Consider the following 20781-nt stretch of genomic DNA (forward strand, 5'->3'; position numbering starts at 1 on the left):
TTTCCCCAATCCACAAAAGGTCCCTTTTCTTGCAAAAATCTGTGAAATAGCTTCTGAAAATCCAGTAAGGTATTTCTTTAGTGTGCTTAAACTCAGGTGATGGTGCTCTGGTATTTTTTTCTATTTCCTTCTTCAAAGATCATTCCAGCTCTTGTTGACTGACTTTTTGAAACTGAGAAGCATCATCTTGAGCCCCGGCTTTGCTAAGATCTTTCTGAGTCATGCTTCTGTTTCCATAACTGGCTCCTCCTTTCTTTTCTTACTCTCTGGGTTTTTAAAGATTCTGTCCCCTGGCCATTACCTCCCTCAGTTATTCCCTGACCCTGACTATTTTTAAGAATGACTTCAAGCTATTGGTGGCAACCTCATCCTGACATTGGGAAACAGTCTGGGGATAGAAAGGGCTAGAAGCTGATGGGTTTGCCGTGTGATGGGAATGAGGTCATCTGGATGTCATAACACTCAGATAACTTCTTAGGTCCCAGTAAGTCAGACACTTGTTGTTTTCGTTCAGAAGCCACTGTACAATTTACGAGCCAGGAGTAAAGACAGTGTCAGCTGATTTAGGTTGTACCTGTATTCTGCCATGTGACTTTACAAAAAAACCTTAAAGGTCAAAGTACAAGGGTAGTGAGTTTCCCAGTGCACAAAGTAGCTAACATTAAGGAGTGTGTCTCATGAGAGTGAATGCAAGGCCAGTAATCGCTCTGTCAGATTGATAGTGTCAGCACAGTGCTTTCCAAGCTTTCCCGCTCATTGGAGTCATGAAGGGCTCTTGTTACAGCGCAGGTTCCCCCTCAGTAGGTCTGTGGTGGGTCTTGAGATCCCTCCTTTTTAACGAGCCCTGGGGCTACTACCAATGCTATTGGTTCCTGGGCTGCATTCTGAGTCACAGGGGTCTGAACTGGAGCTTCTGTCTTTTGGGGGTCCAGAGCTCTTTGAGAAAGTGAAGAAAGCTATAGACCCCAAGAACAGTGAACCTGCCACCTTCCCCCTCCTGCCGCCACGTAACAGTGCAGATGATTTCAAGGTTGTGAACCCTTTGAAACCCACCCAGCATCTCAGGTTTCAGAAGTGGCTCATAGATGCTCATAGGACATAATGGTCTTCCAGTTGATGTCTTTGCTAGTATTTTTATAGAGTGGATGTTCATTTCAAACTCTAAGGGAGATACTGCCGTGGCTACCTATAGGGAAGGATAAATGATAATGCGGAGGGCCCTTTATAAGGTATAAGTCTGTGAGCCTTGGAATTACTTTGTCTCTGACTTCTGCAAGAACGGTGGACACAGTGTAGGTCGCATTCCTTCATGTCTTATAAGTCAGAATTGACAAGTCGTGTGAGCACCTGTTGGAGTCCCTTCTGATCTTTCATCCCTGGGTGATTGTGTGCTCTCAGCAGGTATTTGTGGCTTACAGGGTTTTAAAGCGAAAGATCTAGACAGGTTAAGGACAGAGAAATGACCCACATGGGAATGGAAGGGATTGAGATGTGGCAGCCTGTTGTGTTAATAAAACTGTATAGTCCTCTTGCTGTGGGCAGGACCTGCTTTTGGTAGTTGCACGCTGAAGAAAGGGGTAATTTTGTGAAGTATTTATTTTACAGCCCCATGAACATGTGTCCCCAAGGCAGTTCTCACTTTTGGGTCCAAAATGGATCTGCCCAAGATCTGGGCACTGCGCACATGGTTGTGGGGGAGTTCATTTATTTGTCTTTTAAGCTACTGGTCTGTTCATGACCTATATTTCTTCAGACTGGCTTGGAAAAGTTAAATCAGGCCATGGTAATCCATTGTAGTTCTTTAATGGTGTTTGCAACATACTGTTTGGGTTTCATTGTTCTGGCTGCTATGTATTTTGTCTGGTTCCCCCACTTTGGGATTATTTTAAGGAAATCTCAGACCTCATATTACTTCATTTATAAATATTCAATGTGTGTCTCTAAAAAGTTAAGACTTAAAAAAAATCATCATGAAACCATTATCATACCCAAAATGGCAGTAATAAATCCTTAATACCAATTTGTATTTAGTCAGTGTTAAGATTTCTCCAAATAACTTGTAATTTCTAAAAATGGCTTTTTTTCTGTTTGCACTGAAATCCCATTGGCTGATAGGTCTTTTTTTTTTTTTAGGATTTTATTTATTTATCTGTCAGAGAGCAAGAACACAAACAGGGGGAGCAGCAGGCAGAGGGAAAAGCAGGTTGCCTGCTGAGCAAGGAGCCTGATATGGGACTGGATCCCAGGACCCCAGGATCATGACCAGAGCTCAAGGCAGATGCTTAACCGGCTGAGCCACCCAGTTGTCCTTGGCTGATAGGTCTCTAAAGCCTTTTTTCAATCTATACGTTCCACTTCCCTCTTTATACTCCTTGCAGTTTATTAGTCTTGTTATTGAAGGCTGGGTCACTTACCTGCTGCCCTTCCCAGAAGCTGGATTTTGCAGACTGTGTCCCTGGCATTGTCTGATGTGTTCCCCCTGCTCCCTGTGTTTCCTGGCCTTCACTGTCCGTCAGCTCTAGGTCAGAGTCTGGCCTTTTCCTTGGGCCGACAAGATTTCTGTGGCAGAGGTGTTTGTGTTTCAGTTTCCCTGGACAGCATGTCTGGTTGTCTCCTGGTGGAGTTAACAGCCATTGATGGGCATTCCCTGCAGCCATGAATTCATCAGAGTTGCAAAGTGCTGACATTCTAATTCTTCTGCTCCTTCTTCATTTATTAGGTAGAATACTCTAAAAAGAGCAGCTTTCCCAAACAACTATTTGATTAAACATAAAAACACTTGACTGTTTAGGAAATGCTTGGATCTCCCCTTTTATTTACTAGGTTTTTGTTTTGTTTTGTTTTTAAGATTTTTATTTCTTTTGGGCACCTGGGTGGCTCAGTGGGTTAAAGCCTTTGCCTTCAGCTCAGGTCGTGATCCCAGGGTACTGGATCGAGCCCCACATCAGGCTCTCTGCTCAGTAGGGAGCTTGCTTCCCCCCGTCTCTTTGCCTGCCTCTCTGCCTACTTGTGATCTCTCTCTCTCTCAAATAAATAGAATCTTTTTTTAAAAAATATTTTATTTATTTATTTGACACACAGAGAGATCACAGTAGGCAGAGAGTCTTGGCGTCCTGGGATTGAGCCCTGCATGGAGTTCTCTGCTCAGTGGGGAGCCTGCTTCCCTTCCCCCCGCACCCCTCCCCCCCCCCCCCCCCCCCCCGCCTGCTTCTCTGTCTACTTGTGATTTCTATCTGTATCAAATAAACAAATAAAAATCTTTAAAAAAAAAAAGAGTCAGATGCTTAACTGACTGAGCCACCTGGGTGCCCCTATTCACTAGTTTTTAAAATAATGGGGTGACTCTTTTTTTTTTTTTAAAGATTTTATTAATTTACTTGACAGAAAGAGAGATCACAAGTAGTCAGAGAGGCAGGCAGAGAGAGAGGAGGAAGCAAGCTCCCGGCCAAGGAGAGAGCCCGATGTGGGGCTCGATCCCAGGACCCTGAGATCATGACCTGAGCCGAAGGCAGAGGCTTAATCCACTGAGCCACCCAGGCGCCCCGGGGTGACTCTTTTTGGTTTTCCAAAGGGCACCATTCAGTTTTTACTTTTTTCATTATGAGTTCATAAGTTGATGCATATTTCAAATGATTCAAGTTGGTGCATATTTCAAATTCTTTCTGCTGCTTAGATGTGGCTGGTGGGAACTTAGTTCAGGTCGGCTCCTGAGTCCTTTTGAGTAGCTCTTGTTTTGATATTTCTTTTTTTTTTTTTTTAAAGATTTTATTTATTTGACAGACAGAGATCACAAGTAGGCAGAGGGGCAGGCAGAGAGAGAGGAGGAAGCAGGCTCCCCGCTGAGCAGAGAGCCCGATGTGGGGCTCGATCCCAGGACCCTGGGATCATGACCTGAGCTGAAGGCAGAGGCTTTAAACCCACTGAGCCACCCAGGCGCCCCTTGTTTTGATATTTCTTAACTGTGTAATAGAACCGAGGGCCTTAAAACCCCTAAACTGCCAAGTTTAGGGGCTTATAACAACATCTATTACCACACCGTTTCTGTGAGTCAGGGTTGGGGTGGGGTTTATTGGGTCCTCTCAGCCACTCAGAGTCTCTCAAGGGTGCAGTCCTGGGCCTTCCAGCATGGCTGGGGGAGGGGCACTTCCAGGTTCACCCAGGTGGTTGCTGTCTCTGGGTGAGTCTCTGCTGAAGTCTCGCAGTGTGGCACCTGGCTGTCCTCATTGCCAGGACCCTGGGAGACACATACACAGGAGCGCCAGCAATTCAGAAATCCAAATCTTCCTGTAATCCAAACTAGGGAACATCAGACTATCACTTTGGGGGCCTTAGTGTTCTAGTCATTAGAAGTGAGTTGCTAGATCCAGCCCACTCCCCCGGGGCACAGGATCACATAGGGTCCCAGATACCTGGAGGCAGGGATCACCAGGAGCGGTGTGAGAAGTTGCCTAAGGACAACTTGCACAAACTAACTTTTGATGTGGTGGCTTCCTGCTTTCTTGTGTGATGAGATAGTTCAAATATTTGTTGGTTTTTTTTTTTGTTTTTTTTTTTGTTTTTTTTTAATTCCTTTATTTGTTTATTTACAGCATAACAGTGTTCATTGTTTTGGCATCACACCCAGTGCTCCATGCAGTAGGTGCCCTCCCTATTACCCACCACCTGGTTCCTCAACCTTCAGATAGTCCTGACTCTAAGTGGAATTTAGAGACTGTAATTTGGGCATAAAATTGTAGGCCTTTTCAGAGGACAAAGCTAGGAAGTACTTTGTTTTCCTTTCTCAATTTCAGATAGACTTTATGCTAGTTCCTTCAGATTCAGGGCTACAGAGTTTTTAACTTAACCTCATCCATCTTGCATTTTATCTCTGTTCATCCAGACCCGTTGGTTCTCAAGGCCACCACCATAATTACTGAGGTATTGTCCCATAGTATGCAAACAAATTTCTGAATGACAGGGCTTACTTTACCGGCAAAAATCTGATTAGTGAAAGTGCTTTAAGACTTCTTTACAGTTCTTTTTCTCCTTGGGCTATACCCCACTGCATTCTCTAGTCAGAGTTCAGCATCTAGTCATAACTGACATCGTCTTGCACCCTGTGGTGTCAAAGCCCAGTTAGGTTCAGTTGCCTCAGCTTATTTTTGTGTCTTAGGTCATTTTATTTTAATTTTATTTTTCTCTTATTTTATTTTTTAACACTGAACGTACGGCCTGCACTTCAGCCTTATTTTTTTCTTTTAACACTGCTGTGTTTTAGGTCACTTTGAAAAACAATCTTGTTTTATTTTTTGTGTAAATAATTATGCTCATTCTAGAAATGATCTGTAGATCAAGATACTTTTGTAGAAATCTGGTGTCTGTCTCTGTCCCCTCCACTCCATTTTCTTCTTTTTCCATAGTTGGCCTTTTGAAAAATAGGTAGGCTATCGTTTTTGTTTTTTTGTTCTGTTTTTTTTTTAATTTATTTATTTTTATTTGTTTATTTACAGCATAACAGTGTTCATTGTTTTGGCATCACACCCAGTGCTCCATGCAGTACGTGCCCTCCTCATTACCCACCACCTGGTCCCTCAACCTCCCAACCCCCCCACCCCCCCCGCCGCCCCTTCATAACCCTCTAGTTGTTTTTCAGAGTCCATAGTCTCTCATGGTTCATCTCCCCTTCCAGTTTCCCTCAACTCCCTCTCCTCTCCATCTCCCCATGTCCTCCATGTTATTTGTTATGCTCCACAAATAAGTGAGACCATATGATACTTGACTCTCTCTGCTTGACTTATTTCGCTCAGCATATCGTTTTTGTTTTTAAGTAAAAGTGGTAGCATTCTCGGTAGACTTTTCTCCACTTTGCGTTCTCCTCTTAACAATAGTACATCCTGGCTACCACCCCCTGGCAGTATACGGAAACCGTCCTCAGTCCTGTGTCAGTGACAGACCACTCCAGTGTGTGGATATGTGTCATTTATTCTCGTGAACTGTACTTCTTAGGAGTTCTGTGGATTTCCAGTTCTGCAGTTTTCCAGGAACTGCAGTTTCCGAATGCTTATGGAAAGAAGATGAGGAGAAGGGGCAGTGCCCTGGCTGCTTCTAGAAGCAGTACCTGTTTGTGACCATTCACACCAGTTTTTCTTCTTGGTTCTCACCCTGGGTGAAGGGGAGGTGTCAGTCTTTTTGTAACCAGGTAACAGGAAAAAAAAAAAAAAAAAAAAAAGCATGGCTTCTTTCATGAGTCACACAGCCCTCCACAGTTTCTGTCATTTAATTTACACTCCTTTTGGCTCGCAGTTAGAAATTCTTACAGGTTTTGAGAACACACTATTTGTCAGTCTTAAGTTTTTTGATGGTGGCATCTGTTTTGTGTGTTTTTGTGTTTATATTAGTAAGGATTTGGGAGGAGTGGGACCACAGATTGTGCTTCAGATGCCATTTAAAAACAAATCCCCATATGTAAAAAGTAAATAAAACAAATGTTTTCCAAACAATCTTTTCTTTCCTAACTAGTACTGAATTATTTGTGTTGCAGGGAAAAGGATTTGGAAGCCAAATTCATTATTCAAATGGAGAAAAGCAAAACAACAATCACAAACTTAAAGGCAAGTAGCAACCTGGCCTTGCTCCGCCGGAGCCTCCAGTTTGTTTTATTGTCAAAATGATCTGTTGGTAAATGAAACACATCTGCCATTTCCTTTCCCCTCCTTCTCAGTTCAACTAGCCACATCACCTTGCACTTGGCTAGGGATCATCCATGAAGCAAAAAGGTGATGCTCTGTCTCCTCTCCTATCCCTGGTTTCATTTGACCTCAAAGTCCTGGTATGTGAGCTCATGGGTTTAACCCAGACTCAGCATTGTTATCCTGTATCCTGTGGTAGATCCTTAGCTTGGCGACTGGCTGAATTCTGTGAATCAGTGTTGGCCATTGGTTTCCATTCTTAATGAAAATAATCATATTTTGTAAACTTTGCAAGAGGAGCTTGTATTATTATTCAAAACTCAGGGGATGAAATATTTTTTAAAAATGGATTTTTTTTTTCTGAAAAAGATACTTGAAAAAAACCAGAATTTTCTAGGATGGCATGTTCTTCCTTTTGCATGTTAAATATCCTATTTTTTTTTCCTTTGTTCAGTGAATTTTTAAGGACCGTGAATACTTTTCACTTGTGGGGGGATAAGAGTGTAAAATTAATAATAATAAATCATGTGCTTTATGGACTCAACCCCTTTGTCCTCCTATGTTTGTCACTAATTTAAAGGTTTGGGTTTCTGAGGCCTGCTGCTTCATGGCCAAGTGCAGATCAGTCTCTAATTGGATTTCTGTTAATTTGTGGCTCAAGGGACTGGATGCTTTGAAATCCAGTCTCAAAGTAGTGCCACTTGATCTCCAGTGGTAGAAGCTGGGGAGCACTCCTGTCTTCCAATTGGGCTGTGTTCTGGATAATTGGATAGACATCCTTTGAGGCCCTGGTGTCCCTTTGCCTGAGGCATTCTGTAGTGAAATGTCTGTCTTCTCTGACCATAATCCTTGTACCTTCTAGCTCTGTCTGGCCCTACTTGGCTTTCCCTCCTTTGACCTACCACATCTTCCCCCATTTCTGCCAGTCATCACTTGGGTGTTGCCTCCTGTTACTTACCTTTGCTTTGCTTTGCTTCATGTATCTGTGTGCTCACACTGCTTTGGTAAAAGCTTAATCATTAAAAGATTGTATTTACGGAAACAGAACAAAAAGACCCTTGGCTCTGGATGCATCTCTTCTTGATGTGTTATTGAATCTATTTTCCTTGATTATTCTGTTGCCTTTTGACAAACTTTTACAAACATTTCCTCATCTGATAGAACGAAAACTGATGTCCAGATTTTTAACTGTTTAATAATAAGAACTGTAGGAATTAGTTATTTATAGGATCTGAATTATGTTGGAAAATATGATGCTCATTAAATTTTTTCAGCGTGTGTCCAGGGAACTTTGTGAAACTTTGGTGGCTTGTGGTGATTTTTAAACATGGTTTTTGGTTCAATTTAAGTTTATGGCAAGGTAGACAAGCTACACGGACATGTGCAATAAACTCATTATAGAATAGGTCCTAGGAGAATCTAGTCTGTTAGAAGTGGCAGCAGTTACTTCTGGATATAGTGCCCAAGCGGTAGCTTCATGGAAGAGAAGCATCGGACCTGGAGTTTTCAGTAGGGCTGCCAAACTGCATAACTTTTTAAAGATTTTATTTATTTACTTATTTGACACAGAGAGAGAGAGAGAGAGAGAGATCACAAGTAGGCAGAGCAGCAGTTAGAGAGAGGGGGAAGCAGGCTCCCTGCTGAGCAGAGAGCCCGATGCAGGGCTCCCAGGACCCTGAGATCATGACCTGAGCTGAAGGCAGAGGCTTAACCCACTGAGCCACCCAGGTGCCGCCAAACTGTATAACTTTGAGGGGCTCTAGTCACATCACAATCCATGTGATTAGCAACCCCTAGAGTCCTGCAGACCCCAACTCTGGTGGTTTCAAGTGGAGGGAACAGTAAAAAGTATTGAAGCTAGGGGGAAAATACAAGTCTGGTTGGAGTGTTGGGTTTGTATGAGAGAATCATGATAAAAACTCCAGAAAAGTAGCCTTGTGTCATAGCCTAGAGAGCCTGGATTGCTGGAAGGAGTTCAGGATCGATCAGTCGACCTACCTACCTACCCAGGGCATAGTCAGGAGGAAGTAAATGCTTTTTAGAGTGTAAATATGAAAAATGGTGATCACTGTATATTTCTAATGAACTTTTCTTGAATTGGATAGATCATTTAGCTGTCAGTGCTTTTACATTATTATCATAATCCTTTCCCTGTAGATACCAGAAGGAGGGACTGGGGACTCAGGAAGAGAACGGACCAAGACCTTCACCTATGACTTCTCTTTTTATTCTGCTGATCTGAAAAGTCCAAATTATGTCTCACAGGAGATGGTATGATATTTTCATAATCTTTATTTCGATTTCCATTTTGAGAAGAACGCTTTAAAACATCTTGCTCATTTTTTTGGAATATAATTTATATAAAATTTGACTCTGCTAACTTGGCTTTGTTTGTTACGTTGCACCATTTTTATCTTAATTAAACCTGAGAAGAATTCAGTCCACACAAAGTTGATTTTGTTTTTCACTTTTGAGCATGATGATCATAACCTTCCCCCCCCCACCCCAGAACTTGGACATGACTACAGTTTTGAAGGCGCTTGGCAAATAAAGTAATTTGGAGGTGCCATTTGTATATTGCTAAGTCTGGCAGACAAGCCACGCAGCTCTGAGTCTCTCCATGAGGCAGAGCTTTAGGAGTTGGAGTTCAAACCTAAGTCCCTTTTGCTGTGAGTGGATCATTGTAGGATCATTATAGGATTCTAAAAAGAAGGATTCTAGAAGGATCTCTCCCTCCAAGACCCGGGGGTTTTCTAGAATCTAGACTATAGATGAAGTTTGTGGAAGAAACCTGTGCTATAGGCTTTTATTTTCTAAAATGTGGATGTGATATGGGCATAGAGGAACAGTCTCAAAGATCCTTGTGGGAAACCATTGCATGTGAGCAGGGCAAGGGCATGTCCCTGGGACCAGCTGGGTGTTTGAGCAGAGCAGAGTTATGGGGAAGCACCAGTGAGAGAGGAGGATTATGGGCTTCTTCCTGGCTTGTTCACAGCTTCTTTAAATATATTGCTTCATCCTGATGTCTTATTACTAGGATAAGAATTCCTGTTTTGCCTGCTCTAGGTTATAATCCATGGGGTGGCATCTTAAAGTGGTATTCTTGTCTAGTTGCTTGCAACTTGGTGTGTCCATGTATGAGAATCACCACATTGCCTAGTAGGTGTTAAAAATGCAAAATCTTGACCAATTTCAGACCCATTGAATCGAACTGAGTTTTTAGCAGGTTCCCAGGTGATTTGCACACACCTCAACATTGGAAAAGTACAGTTGGTTCGGAAATAGTTTGTGGAAGCGATTGGCTTTACTGAAGCAATGTAAATGTTGGTGTTAAGATAGACAACTTAGAGGAATTGTTCAAAGGAGACGGTGGAGTGACTGTGTGCAGAACATGTGGATTCAATGTCAGGGCAAAATAGAAAGGATGACAGCAATAAGAATGAGAGCCACAAAGAGAGAGAGTTGCCTGGTATGAAAGAGGGACCAGCCATTAATGTTGCCTGAGTTTGCTTTGGTGTTTACAGCTGTGCTCGGCACTTACATACCCTGTCTCCCTTGATTCTCACAAGACCAGATTTAACTTTAGTACTTCGTTTTTCTTTGTCAAAGAGACTCAGTGAGCTTAAATAACTCGATCAAGCTCATAGATCTAATCGACTTAATAGTAGCAGACTTGGGGTCCTGGGGCTGAGGTGTAGGTCAGTGGAGATGCCACTGGAAGGTTTTTAGGGCATAAGAGGAAAGGGTTGGATTGTTCTAAATGATAGATAGGACAGACCTGTTGATGAATAAATGGATAAGTGAGTAGTGTTAAAAACCCAAATTCAGTCAAGTAAATTTAAAGATCTAATTGGCTTTATTCATCGAGTCATGAATCCTACAACATCCCATCCAGCAAGGAGGAAGGAGCTTCAAAGAGCTGTACCAAATGGAAGGATTTTATAGGCAGAAACAGGGCCAGACAAGTAGGAAAAGCGAAGAAAGGATTGTTTCTGGCAAGATCATCTTCCCCCCTGGGGAAGAGTAGAGGGTGTTAGTAGGTGGATCACCTCATCTTCCTCTGGGGGATCGAGAGGGCCCATGTGACAGATTACTGCATTGATGCTGACCAGAAAATTCCTGACGGACCAGTTAAGACCACATATCCGGGGGAGGTTGAAATTGCAGTTAGGTCAGGTGTTGAACCCCGGTTTTGTGACGTGGCCTAGTCACACAATAATAATAAGTAACTCCATTTTGGGCCTGTGGTATTCTTTTTTAACAGCGGTGCAGAAGACTTTGCTGTTGAAGTAGCTGATTAATCAACATTGGTAGCTAAGAGCGTGGTGAGGAATAAAATGTTACAGGTACTGGAATCCAGATTTTGGCTTTAATAGTGGAATGGGAATGAGGTGGCTGGTGTGAGGGAATTTGTTAAGGGAAAAGCCAGTTCATTCTATAGTCTTCAGGCTGTCTTCCACAGAGGACGGATGAAGAGCCGTGAAGTTTCCACTTCTTATTTACCCAACGAGCGGCTGGATTTTCCTCATTATTTAACTTGAGTTGGAGACCTTTTGGGGATGGAGGGCTGTGTGGAGGGAGAGTCCACAGTGGGAGCAACAAGAGCGGTGTGTGACAGCAGGGCCTGGCACACTGGAGATGCTCAGTAAGCATTTGCTGACTGACAGAACTCGTTTACAGATGGTGGTTAATTTACAGGAACAGATGACATTTCCTGGTTCTACAAGAGTCAAGATCAGGGAAGCAGGAACAAATTTAGCTTTTTTGGAAGTTAAAAATAAATGCTCTGGGATTAAAAATAGTTTTAGTTTGTGAAAACCTTCTAACTGATAGGGATAATTTCCATGCTTCAGGTGGATGCGTAGTAGCGTCTCTTCTCAGGTGTTTTGGGTTTTTCGACTTTATTTATATGGTTATATATAAATAACCTGACATTGTTCCATTAAATTACAAAACTAAAAAAGTAGGAGATGTGTTAGTAAATACTACTTTTTAGCAGGATCACATGTTAATAAAATCGGCATAGATACAGGAAAATACCTGTTTTTTTTAAACATTGTATTAGACAGAAGGGTAATCTTCCCTCACCCCTAATGTTAAAAAGAGCTTCAGTTTTGACTGTTGATTAAAGTTTTCATGGTGCTTCCTCTGGCACAGGATTTGTCAGGTCGTATCCCAGCTACTAATAGGGGAAGATGCAAGCTTAGCATGATGGTTGGTCGTCTTCTTCTCATCTGAGTATAAAGGCATCTTGAGAAAATGTATCATGCCTGTTACTGTAGTTCAACTCAAGTTTCCTTTACCATTAAATGAATACCAAATAAGATGACCAGCAATATTTCTTACAAATTAATTTTAGATTTAGAAAAAAAAATCACTGTGTGATTTAAGCCTATAATCACATAAATTAAAGACCATTAAATAAGGTCTAATTTTCCTCATGGTTCTTCAAAACTCCAAAGGGAGGCTTTGATCTCACACAGCTTGTTCCTTGATTCAACCCTGGAGTAACTTGAAACCTACAATCTCCTTGTTGACAAGCTGCATGGGTGAGTCTTTTCTTTTAACAGTGCCCTCTTGTGGGAAGTTTCCCTCAAGTGAGGCCCTGTGATGCCTTGGATGACCTGGAAATCAGCTTGAAAATCTGTGCTGAGACAAGTAGCAAGGGGAATTTTGGGTCACCTGACCAGGTGAGGATCTCTGCAGGGTTTCTAATGCCAGTGGGGGAAGGCAGGTCATAGGTCTCACAAAGCAGCCCTTCCCTCCCCACCTTGCTTTGATTGGGGATGCTAAACAAGTCCTTCCTGGGAGCCGCAGTGGGGTACCCTGTTTTCCTTGCCAAGAACCCTGAAGATGTGGGCAGTGTCCTGCTGCTTCTCTGGGTCCTGAGCCAACTTTGGGTGGGTTACTTGAAGCTGAGATTGAGCCTGGCCCAGGTCTCAGCATCTCCAGACCTGCATATTCTAGGCCTGTTTTGCAGTAATGTCTACCATGTCCCCCCATCCCCTATCTCCACACACTCTGAGCCCCCAAGTCTCTCAGAGAACTCAAGCTGAATCAGCTTTCTGGAAAAATAGGTTATAGTAAAATGGTGGATGGGATTTTAACCCCGGGAAAATGTTTTACTTTGAAAAGTTTTGGGTTTGATTTAAATATATTTTCTATGACTTTGCTTTAGCTTCAGGCAAAGGTATTATAGAAGATCCTTCTCTTATTCTTTGGGAAGTTTATGTAAGGCTGTTCCTCCTATCCAGTGGCACCCTGTGACATGGTAAAAATGATAGATAATCAGAATTGAAGAAATATTTAAGAGTTTCTCCTCATGTTCCATATACAGTGCTGAAAACTAACCTTGGATGGGTGGTCTGGAGCTGCGAGTCTCCCTGGGATTCTGGGCTACTTCTTCACAGTTTGTGGGAGGAGGTCCTTTCAGGGAGGGCTGGGGCTTTGTGGCTGATGTCAAGGATGTGGGAAGAGGCCACATAGTGATAAAGTCTTTAGAAGCACAGTTTTGGGAGTCAGAAATACCCAGGTATAAGTCCCAACTCTACCACTCACTGTATATGCTCACTCATCTGACTTTTCCCCCTGAATGATGGGCCTAAGTGATGCTACCCATCTAGTAGCATTTTATGAGGACTAGTATATGAACACCGTGTGATCTGCTGTCATTGTTGAGAGTGAGTAAGTCATGCAGAATTTGAGAGTAGGACTAGAAACTAGCCGCTCTTAAAGCTGAAATGGATACAATTGAACAGCATGAATGAGACTGGTCATTTTGGAAGCGACTCCATTGAAAGGACAGTTTGTAAATCTTTGGCCAAGAAACTGAGAAAACAAAGTCCAAGCAAGATGGCGGCAAGATGGTGCCTGAAGAAAGCTGAAGTCTGGTTGGCTGTGCTATTATTTTGTCCTTGAATGCCAGGCTGTATTATTAACAGGGATGGTTTATGTGGAGTTGAGATTCAGAGGACTGGTGTTCATTGGCCCTATCTAGGGGGTGGCTGAAGGGCTTAGATCCCCGCAGGAGAGATGCTGGATTTCAAGTTTATCTAATCCAGCATCACTCACAGAGACTGAACGCTCTTGAAGGGTTGACGAGGCTCCCAGCTGGACTGTGGTGACCCCACAACATAGTGCCTCACCTCTTCCTGGCTCTGACAGGAACCTAATCATACTGCCTCATGACATTTCTTCAGCTGCTGATGTGCCTTGTTTTTGAAGTAGGGAGGTGTTTTATGCGGCCTTAGTGTGCCTATTGGTCCAAGAAGGCAGGAGGCAGCTTGAAGGCTTGTGGGGTTTGGAAAAAGTTCTGGTTGGTCCCCTTCCCAATTGTGTGTACCTAGGATGGCCACACATCTCCACTGGCCTCATTTACATCAGCTGTCTGGGTGAAGTATTTGTCTTTCACCCTCTGTCATTCCCCAGAGTATCCCCCTTCAATTTTGTGGTGTGACAGCCATGGACTAAGACCATTGTAGGTGCAACCCCAGGGCCCCACACAGCTCATCTCCCTGCCCTCTCCATTCTGGGCAAGCCTTCAAATAGGAAGAAGCATCTGGCCTCTGACACAGGGGAGCCGGACCATCCCAGCCTCATTCACACCCACCCACCCCTCAGCTCTCAGACAACCTTCTGAGACTGATTTTGATGGATAGCTGGGCCCTTAAAATGATGGCATTGATTTGGCATGGTTTGAGCAATAACTTCTGGCAGCTGTGATTTTCAGGTTTTGAGTATTTAGTTTCTGGAAGCTTTGATAAAATTAGTAACTCCATAAGTTTATTTAATTCTGAAATGGTAAATCATCATGCTTTAAAAATCATCTTTGCTTCTTAGACATGATTGTCACTTGGCCTTGTTTACACTTTTGTATTTCAGGAATTTTTTGTTAAGTAGGAGAAAGGTTGGGGTTGCTTTTTGCTTCCTTAAAAAGTTTCCTTTTGATTAAAAACTGGGGTACATACATATTCTGTTAATAGTTCTGTGATGATTTATTTATGTGGTGTAATCCTTATAAGATGAAAGTAGCATTCAAGAATATTGTCAACATTGAAGGGGCTTTTTATTAAAAATCCATGGTAATTGTGTCTTGTGTGTGTGTATGTGTTTTTCTGCTTTCAGATTTTCAAAACCCTCGGCACAGATGTCGTGAAGTCTGCATTTGAAGGTTATAATGCTTGTGTCTTTGCATATGGGCAAACTGGATCGGGAAAGTCATACACTATGATGGGAAATTCTGTACGTTGTTTTACACCGTGGGAAGAAAATTTCTCATTATCTCTCTTTGGACTGATAGAATTATCTCTTTTATCTACTTGGTCTGTACTAACTTGCTTTTCATGTTCTGATCATTCTTTAGCAATAAGATAAAACTCAGTAATAAGTTGGACTAAATTTCCTTTGAGAGATTTTAAATTAGAAATAGTTTTAAGTTTATAAGCATGAATAATGGATGCAAGTCTCAGTTCATTTTCTGTTTCTAAAGGCTTTATAATCTTATCAAAAAAGTATGCTGGGCCCATAAGTAATTTATTCTTTTTTTCTGCCAACAACAGTTTGAATAAAATTACTGAACTCCGTTCTTTTTAAAATTATTCAAAACATATTTTCCTCGAGAAATGTTAGAAAAAAATATCTCTGGTGGAAAGGTACTACATAACCTCAGCATATACATAAAAAGAGAATTATGCTGTTTACATAGAGTCTATATAGTTATGGAGTTTGTGGGGTTTAGTAGTTATGCTATATAAACTAACAGACATTAAAGTTATACTTGCCCCAAAATATGGAGGAGTAAAAACTAGACGTTATTGCAGGTGCTTTATCTCGTTCCGTGTTTTCTCCAGATCTAGATAATGCTGGTGTGTTTTATTTATATCATAGTGAAAGCTCTCCTCATTGCCTGTCAGACCTGTGGCCTTTTCTAGCTGTGGAGGTTCCCGCCCGGGATCAAAGGGCTTCCTGCTGGCAGCCACAGTGGGTCTTAAATGCCAAAGGTTGGGTGGTTCACAGAAGTTGTGGTAGTGCATTTTTTTTAAAAAAGATGTTATTTTTATCTATTTGAGAGAGAACGAGCAGGATGAGGGGGAGAGGGAGAAGCAGACTCCTCGCTGAGCAGGGAAACCAGATGTGGGGCTTGATCCCGGAACCCCAGGATCATGACCTGAGCCAAAGGCAGATGCTTAACCAACTGAGCCACCCAGGCACCCCAGAATAGTAGTAGTGCATTAAAGGAGGGTGGGTCTTTCCAGATGGAAACATTTGAGTGCCTGTGAGCTGGCTTCTTAAATTCAGGCTTTTCCTTCACAGGAGAAGTAGATAAATGCTGTGCTGTGAATCCTCAGTGCTGAACAGCATGGAAGAATACATGGGAGAGCAAGCCGTTAGTTTCAGGAGTTTCACATTTCTTTTTATCATTACTTCTCCCTTCCTAGTTTCCCACTGTGGCTTTGCAAAAAAAAAAAAAAAAAAAATGCCTTCTCTAAAAATGAAATTTGCATGTTGATCTGCTAGTAGCTCTTTTACGTTAAGTTAAACATTCTTAAAGCACTCCCAGATCACACCTGTTTTTCTCTGACTTTATAGTCAGTTGAGCACTGTTTGGGTCTTCCTTTTTATTTTGTTCTTTAAACGCACAACAACATAAAAAAAAAATATGGCAAAACACCCAATTTTCCATGATAAGAATTGGTACCAACTTAGTGGTGTAAGGGGAAAAAGTTCTCTTAATGCTGTGATGGTGTTTTTTGTTTGGAGCGGGAGAGCATGTTGGGTGAAGGTAGGGAGGGTCTTTGGAAGGAAACATGAAGCTCTGAAGTTTTGGTTTCCTAGCAAGAACACTTGGCTTCATCTTTAACATCGTTCTGGGTTCATCAGCTTGTTAATGCCAGCTGAACCACGAATACTCCTGAAGATGCCCACGTCGCAGAAGTCATATGACGTATTAAAATTTGTCTTGGAAGGCCGGAGTTGGGATCAGTGCATCAGGAGAGGGATAGGATACATGTTTTAATTTGGTCCTGTCACCTAAGGGTTAAGAAGATTACCAGCAACTTTGATTGTTTACCAAGGTCTCATTGGTGTTTTTCTTTTCTGCTCAATGTATATTTCACCTTTGGTCATTTGACCTGGTCAGATTTTCCACATTTATTCTATAGCTATAGACCACCTTGTTGGAAAGTTTAAGGAATAGATCTATGTTTTCAAGTCAGGATTTAACTGATTGAGAGCTGATAACTGTATATTACTCTAGATCTAGCATGTACAAGTTAGAAAGCTCCGTCCTCTCATTTCAGAGGCTAGGAAGCAGTCCTGAGCGGGGTAAATGGTGTATTTGGGGCCCTGCGGTGGGGTTGATGTGCAGGTCCCTTGAGTCTAAATCCACTCTGGCAAATTGCAAATTCAGCCATCAGTTGCTTTTATTTCAAGTGACAGCTGTGGCATTCTTCCTTCCCACTGCAGGGTGATTCTGGCTTAATACCTCGGATCTGTGAAGGGCTCTTCAGTCAGATAAATGAAACCACCAGATGGGATGAAGCATCTTTTCGAACGGAAGTCAGGTAGGGCCCATGGGCTGAGTAACTGTATGTGTGAGCTTGGTTGGAGTTTCTCCCCAGGCACGAGGAGTAGATAAAGGATAAAGCCTTTGGATTCCTAAAGGCAGGAGGAGTAGATAAAGGATAAAGCCTTTGGATTTCTGAAGGCAGGAAGCCTTTTCCCCTCCTGTACTATCACAGCTAGAAGCAAAGCTTAAAATATGTCTGTTTTCAGTGATTCTTGGGTGCAGTTTGGATTAGGATTTGGGGAGGCTAGCAGTTTCTGCTAGCCTAGTTTCTGCTTGGTCAGAAACTCTGACATAGGATGTTTATCACAAATAGAATGAGTTTTTGACTTTTAAGTGTGTACCCCGTTCACTTGCCTTCTTCTTTTATCTGAATAAAGTTTGTTTTATTCTTTGTGTTTGTAGGATCACTGTACAGCTAATCTTTAAATAAATCTGGATGGTTGAGGTGTTTTGTTTTGTTTTTTTTTTCTCCTTGAAATTAAAACTTGGTGGGGAGCCAGTCTTCTCTTTGGTTTTGAGGACAGACAGAGCAATGGGAGGTCCTTATGGCTGCCTGACCTCTCAGTGGCTGTGTGGTCTTGGACAAGTTGTTTAAAAAAACTCTGAACCTCTATTACCTCACTAGTAAAATGGGATAATAGTAGTACTTGCCTCTGGGCTGTCATATGGGTTAAATGAAGAAATCCACTTACCATACTAAGCCTAGTACCTGATAAATAGCCTCACCCATGAATATATGTTGCTGCTGTTATTGTTTTGTTATATTAATGTCTGAAATCATTTTACTGAGGTCAGTCCTATTTAAAATTTTTAGTTACTTGGAAATTTATAACGAACGTGTGAGAGATCTACTTAGGCGGAAGTCATCCAAAACCTTCAATCTAAGAGTCCGAGAGCATCCAAAAGAAGGACCGTATGTTGAGGGTAAGAGTGAATATTTCACAGCTTTGTTCTTCTTTGGAATTTGTGTAAAAACAATAGTTTCAGGGGAAAAACATAAGATAATGGTGAGATGTGAAAAGTTTCTTTATCTTTGGCATTTTATTCTAGTAAAAATGACATGCTGTCACTACAGCTGTCATTAGTGTGAATTTCTACTTCACTGGGCAGTCACTGATTTCGTGGACTCACCAGTAGATTTCCTCTGGCTCTCAGGAGAAGAACTCTCTGGAAATTTGTTTTCCAGTGTTCTCAGGCAGCATAAGCAGCCCTACAAGCTGTCTCTTCACGTGGCCTTGCATCTTAGTGCCATGTTTTTACTGACCTTAAAGGTAACTTAGGACCATAATAAGATTCTAAGACTTCTTATCTTAATGGAAGAGCACTAACAGAGTTTCCTGTGCTGTGGTCCTCAGCATCTGTGTTGTGATAACACTGGCTGTGTTATAAGTAATGTTGGGCCAAGGGCTGGCCCTTGCTAAGTATTCACACATATAGGCTAGGTTTAAGGCTGTCTTGATAAATGCAGCTACTCAGCTGACCTGTGGAGGTGGCTGAGTTGTGGCTGACCATAGGAATCACACCCAGAAAGGTCCTTTCCTCTGGTCCTTGTTCTTCTTCTGTGTCTCGTTGGAAACAAGGCTAAGAACTGGTCCTGGGCTTAAAAAGGTGTTCCTCTTTTGGTTGTCTTTTTCACCTAGTGATACCAAGTATACTGAAAGGACTCCATTTGCATTTTATTAAATTTCCAATTGAAATTTTGCTTTTTATGCCCAAAGTAAGTTGTATAACTAGGTATTTGTTTTGTGGAGCGTGGAATAGCTATTATTGTTAATAGCTTTTAGGCAAGCTGTGCCTTCATGCTTCCCTTTAATTGTCTTATCAGATGCTAAAACATATTATAAAGCTGGTTTATGAAAAGACAGAATAATCAAACAGGGGAAAACATCCAGAATCTGATGTAGAGACTTAGGGGGATGTAGTTTCTAGTAAATATGATATTTAAACATTGGAGGAATATTGGTTGTTAAGCTGCCTGGGAGGGGGAAAAGAAAGAGTAAATTGGTACCATACTCCATTTCTATACCAGGAGAAATGGCAAATGGAACAAAGATTTTAATGTCAAAAATGACATAGTAAAATGAGTATAAGAAACTGTGGGTTAACTGTTTTTCCAGAAATCTGGAGAAAGGAAGTCCTTTAAAAAATTTCACTTAAAACTCAGAAACCAAAACCAAAACAAAACAAAACAACTCAGAAACCATGATAAAAGAGTATTAAATTTGAAATGGCAAAATAATAAGACTCGGCAGAAACACCATCAGCAAAGTGAAGGGACAAATTACAAATCGGGGAAAATCTTTTCAATCAAAGTTTCAGACAGAGGACTAATTTCCCTAATCTATAAAGAGATCCTGTAACTAACTAACAGCAGAGTCAACAGCCAAGTAGAAGAATGAACCCAGGATGTGGATAGACTGTTCACAGAAATGGAAATGCAGGTGGTTTTTAAATGGAGGAAAGAATGCTCAGCCTCACTCATACTCAGAGGAAAACAAAACAAAACAGTGTTCAAGGTAACATTTATTACCTTTCCCTGGTAAGTAAGCCTGATAAGACAGTGTTGGGAGACAGGCAGTCTTATACGTTGCTACTGCTGAGTGTAAATTGCCTTCTATGGATGACAATTTTGCAATATCTATCAAAATTTCAAATGTGCTTGGATCTAGCACTTCGGTCCTTAAGAATTTACTCTGCAGAAATATTCACACATATTTGAAAAGACTTGTACAAGATTCTTTGTAGTAGTGTTACTTGTAATTGGAAACAAAATGTAAACAACCATCTATGGTCTCAACAGGAGACTGGTTAAATTGGGTATGGTACCTGCATACAGTTGAATGCTCTTCAGCCATGTAAATGAGTGAGGAATCACCTTAACTGATACAGAATGTTCTTCAGTTATTATGACATAGAAACAAGCAGGATGCAAAACAATGTTTATGGTATGCCGCCATGTTTGAAAGAGGCAGAAGATGGTTTTATGTATATGTATGGGTTATTTCTAGAAGGATATGGATAAACTAATAACACTGGGTTACCTGACAGAAGGGAAGTGGGGAGCGAACTTAGGATAGGGGTCAGGGAGACCCTTTACACAGTATACTTTTTGTAGGCTTTGATTTTAGAACCATATGAATGTTCCCCAGAAATGAATAAAAAATGTTTTTAAAGAATTAAAAAGATGCTCTCTCACTTTGCATGAAGGTAGTGTTTGTATTTACCTTGCTCTGACTGATGCTCATGAGGTTGATGATAATAGCCAACACTTATCATACAAGTACATGTTATTAGAGGCGACTGAGCTCAGTGAGGTTAAGTGACTCACATGTAACCATGTAAGTCCACTAGCAGGTGGCAGATTGGGCTTCGATCCTTGATCGTCCCAGCCCTCGAGTCTGTGTTATAAACTACCACAGCGTAGAACAAGTGAGATCTCTAAACAGGTCAACGGATCTGTTCAGTCATGTGTACTGTCAGAGAGGTAAATTTCTTACTCTGTTTACTAGAGATTAGGGAGATTTCCTCAGCGCCCCCCTCCACACT

At 41.7% G+C, this 20781-nt stretch overlaps 1 protein-coding gene across 4 annotated transcripts in view; it reads left to right on the top strand.

Moving 5' to 3' along the window:
* The window catches only part of KIF16B (kinesin family member 16B), a 279293-nt gene that overhangs the window by 32112 nt on the left and 226400 nt on the right, over positions 1-20781 (top strand). For all 4 annotated transcript variants that reach the window (XM_045981076.1, XM_045981079.1, XM_045981080.1 and 1 more), the window contains exons 2-6: positions 6521-6590; positions 8826-8939; positions 14793-14909; positions 17133-17230; positions 18050-18159. In XM_045981076.1, the coding sequence (XP_045837032.1) occupies positions 6521-6590; positions 8826-8939; positions 14793-14909; positions 17133-17230; positions 18050-18159 (509 nt within the window). The remainder of the gene's footprint in view (positions 1-6520; positions 6591-8825; positions 8940-14792; positions 14910-17132; positions 17231-18049; positions 18160-20781) is intronic.

Source organism: Meles meles, chromosome 16 (assembly GCF_922984935.1).
Source record: "Meles meles chromosome 16, mMelMel3.1 paternal haplotype, whole genome shotgun sequence".
In the NCBI taxonomy this organism is placed as follows: Eukaryota; Metazoa; Chordata; class Mammalia; order Carnivora; family Mustelidae; genus Meles; species Meles meles.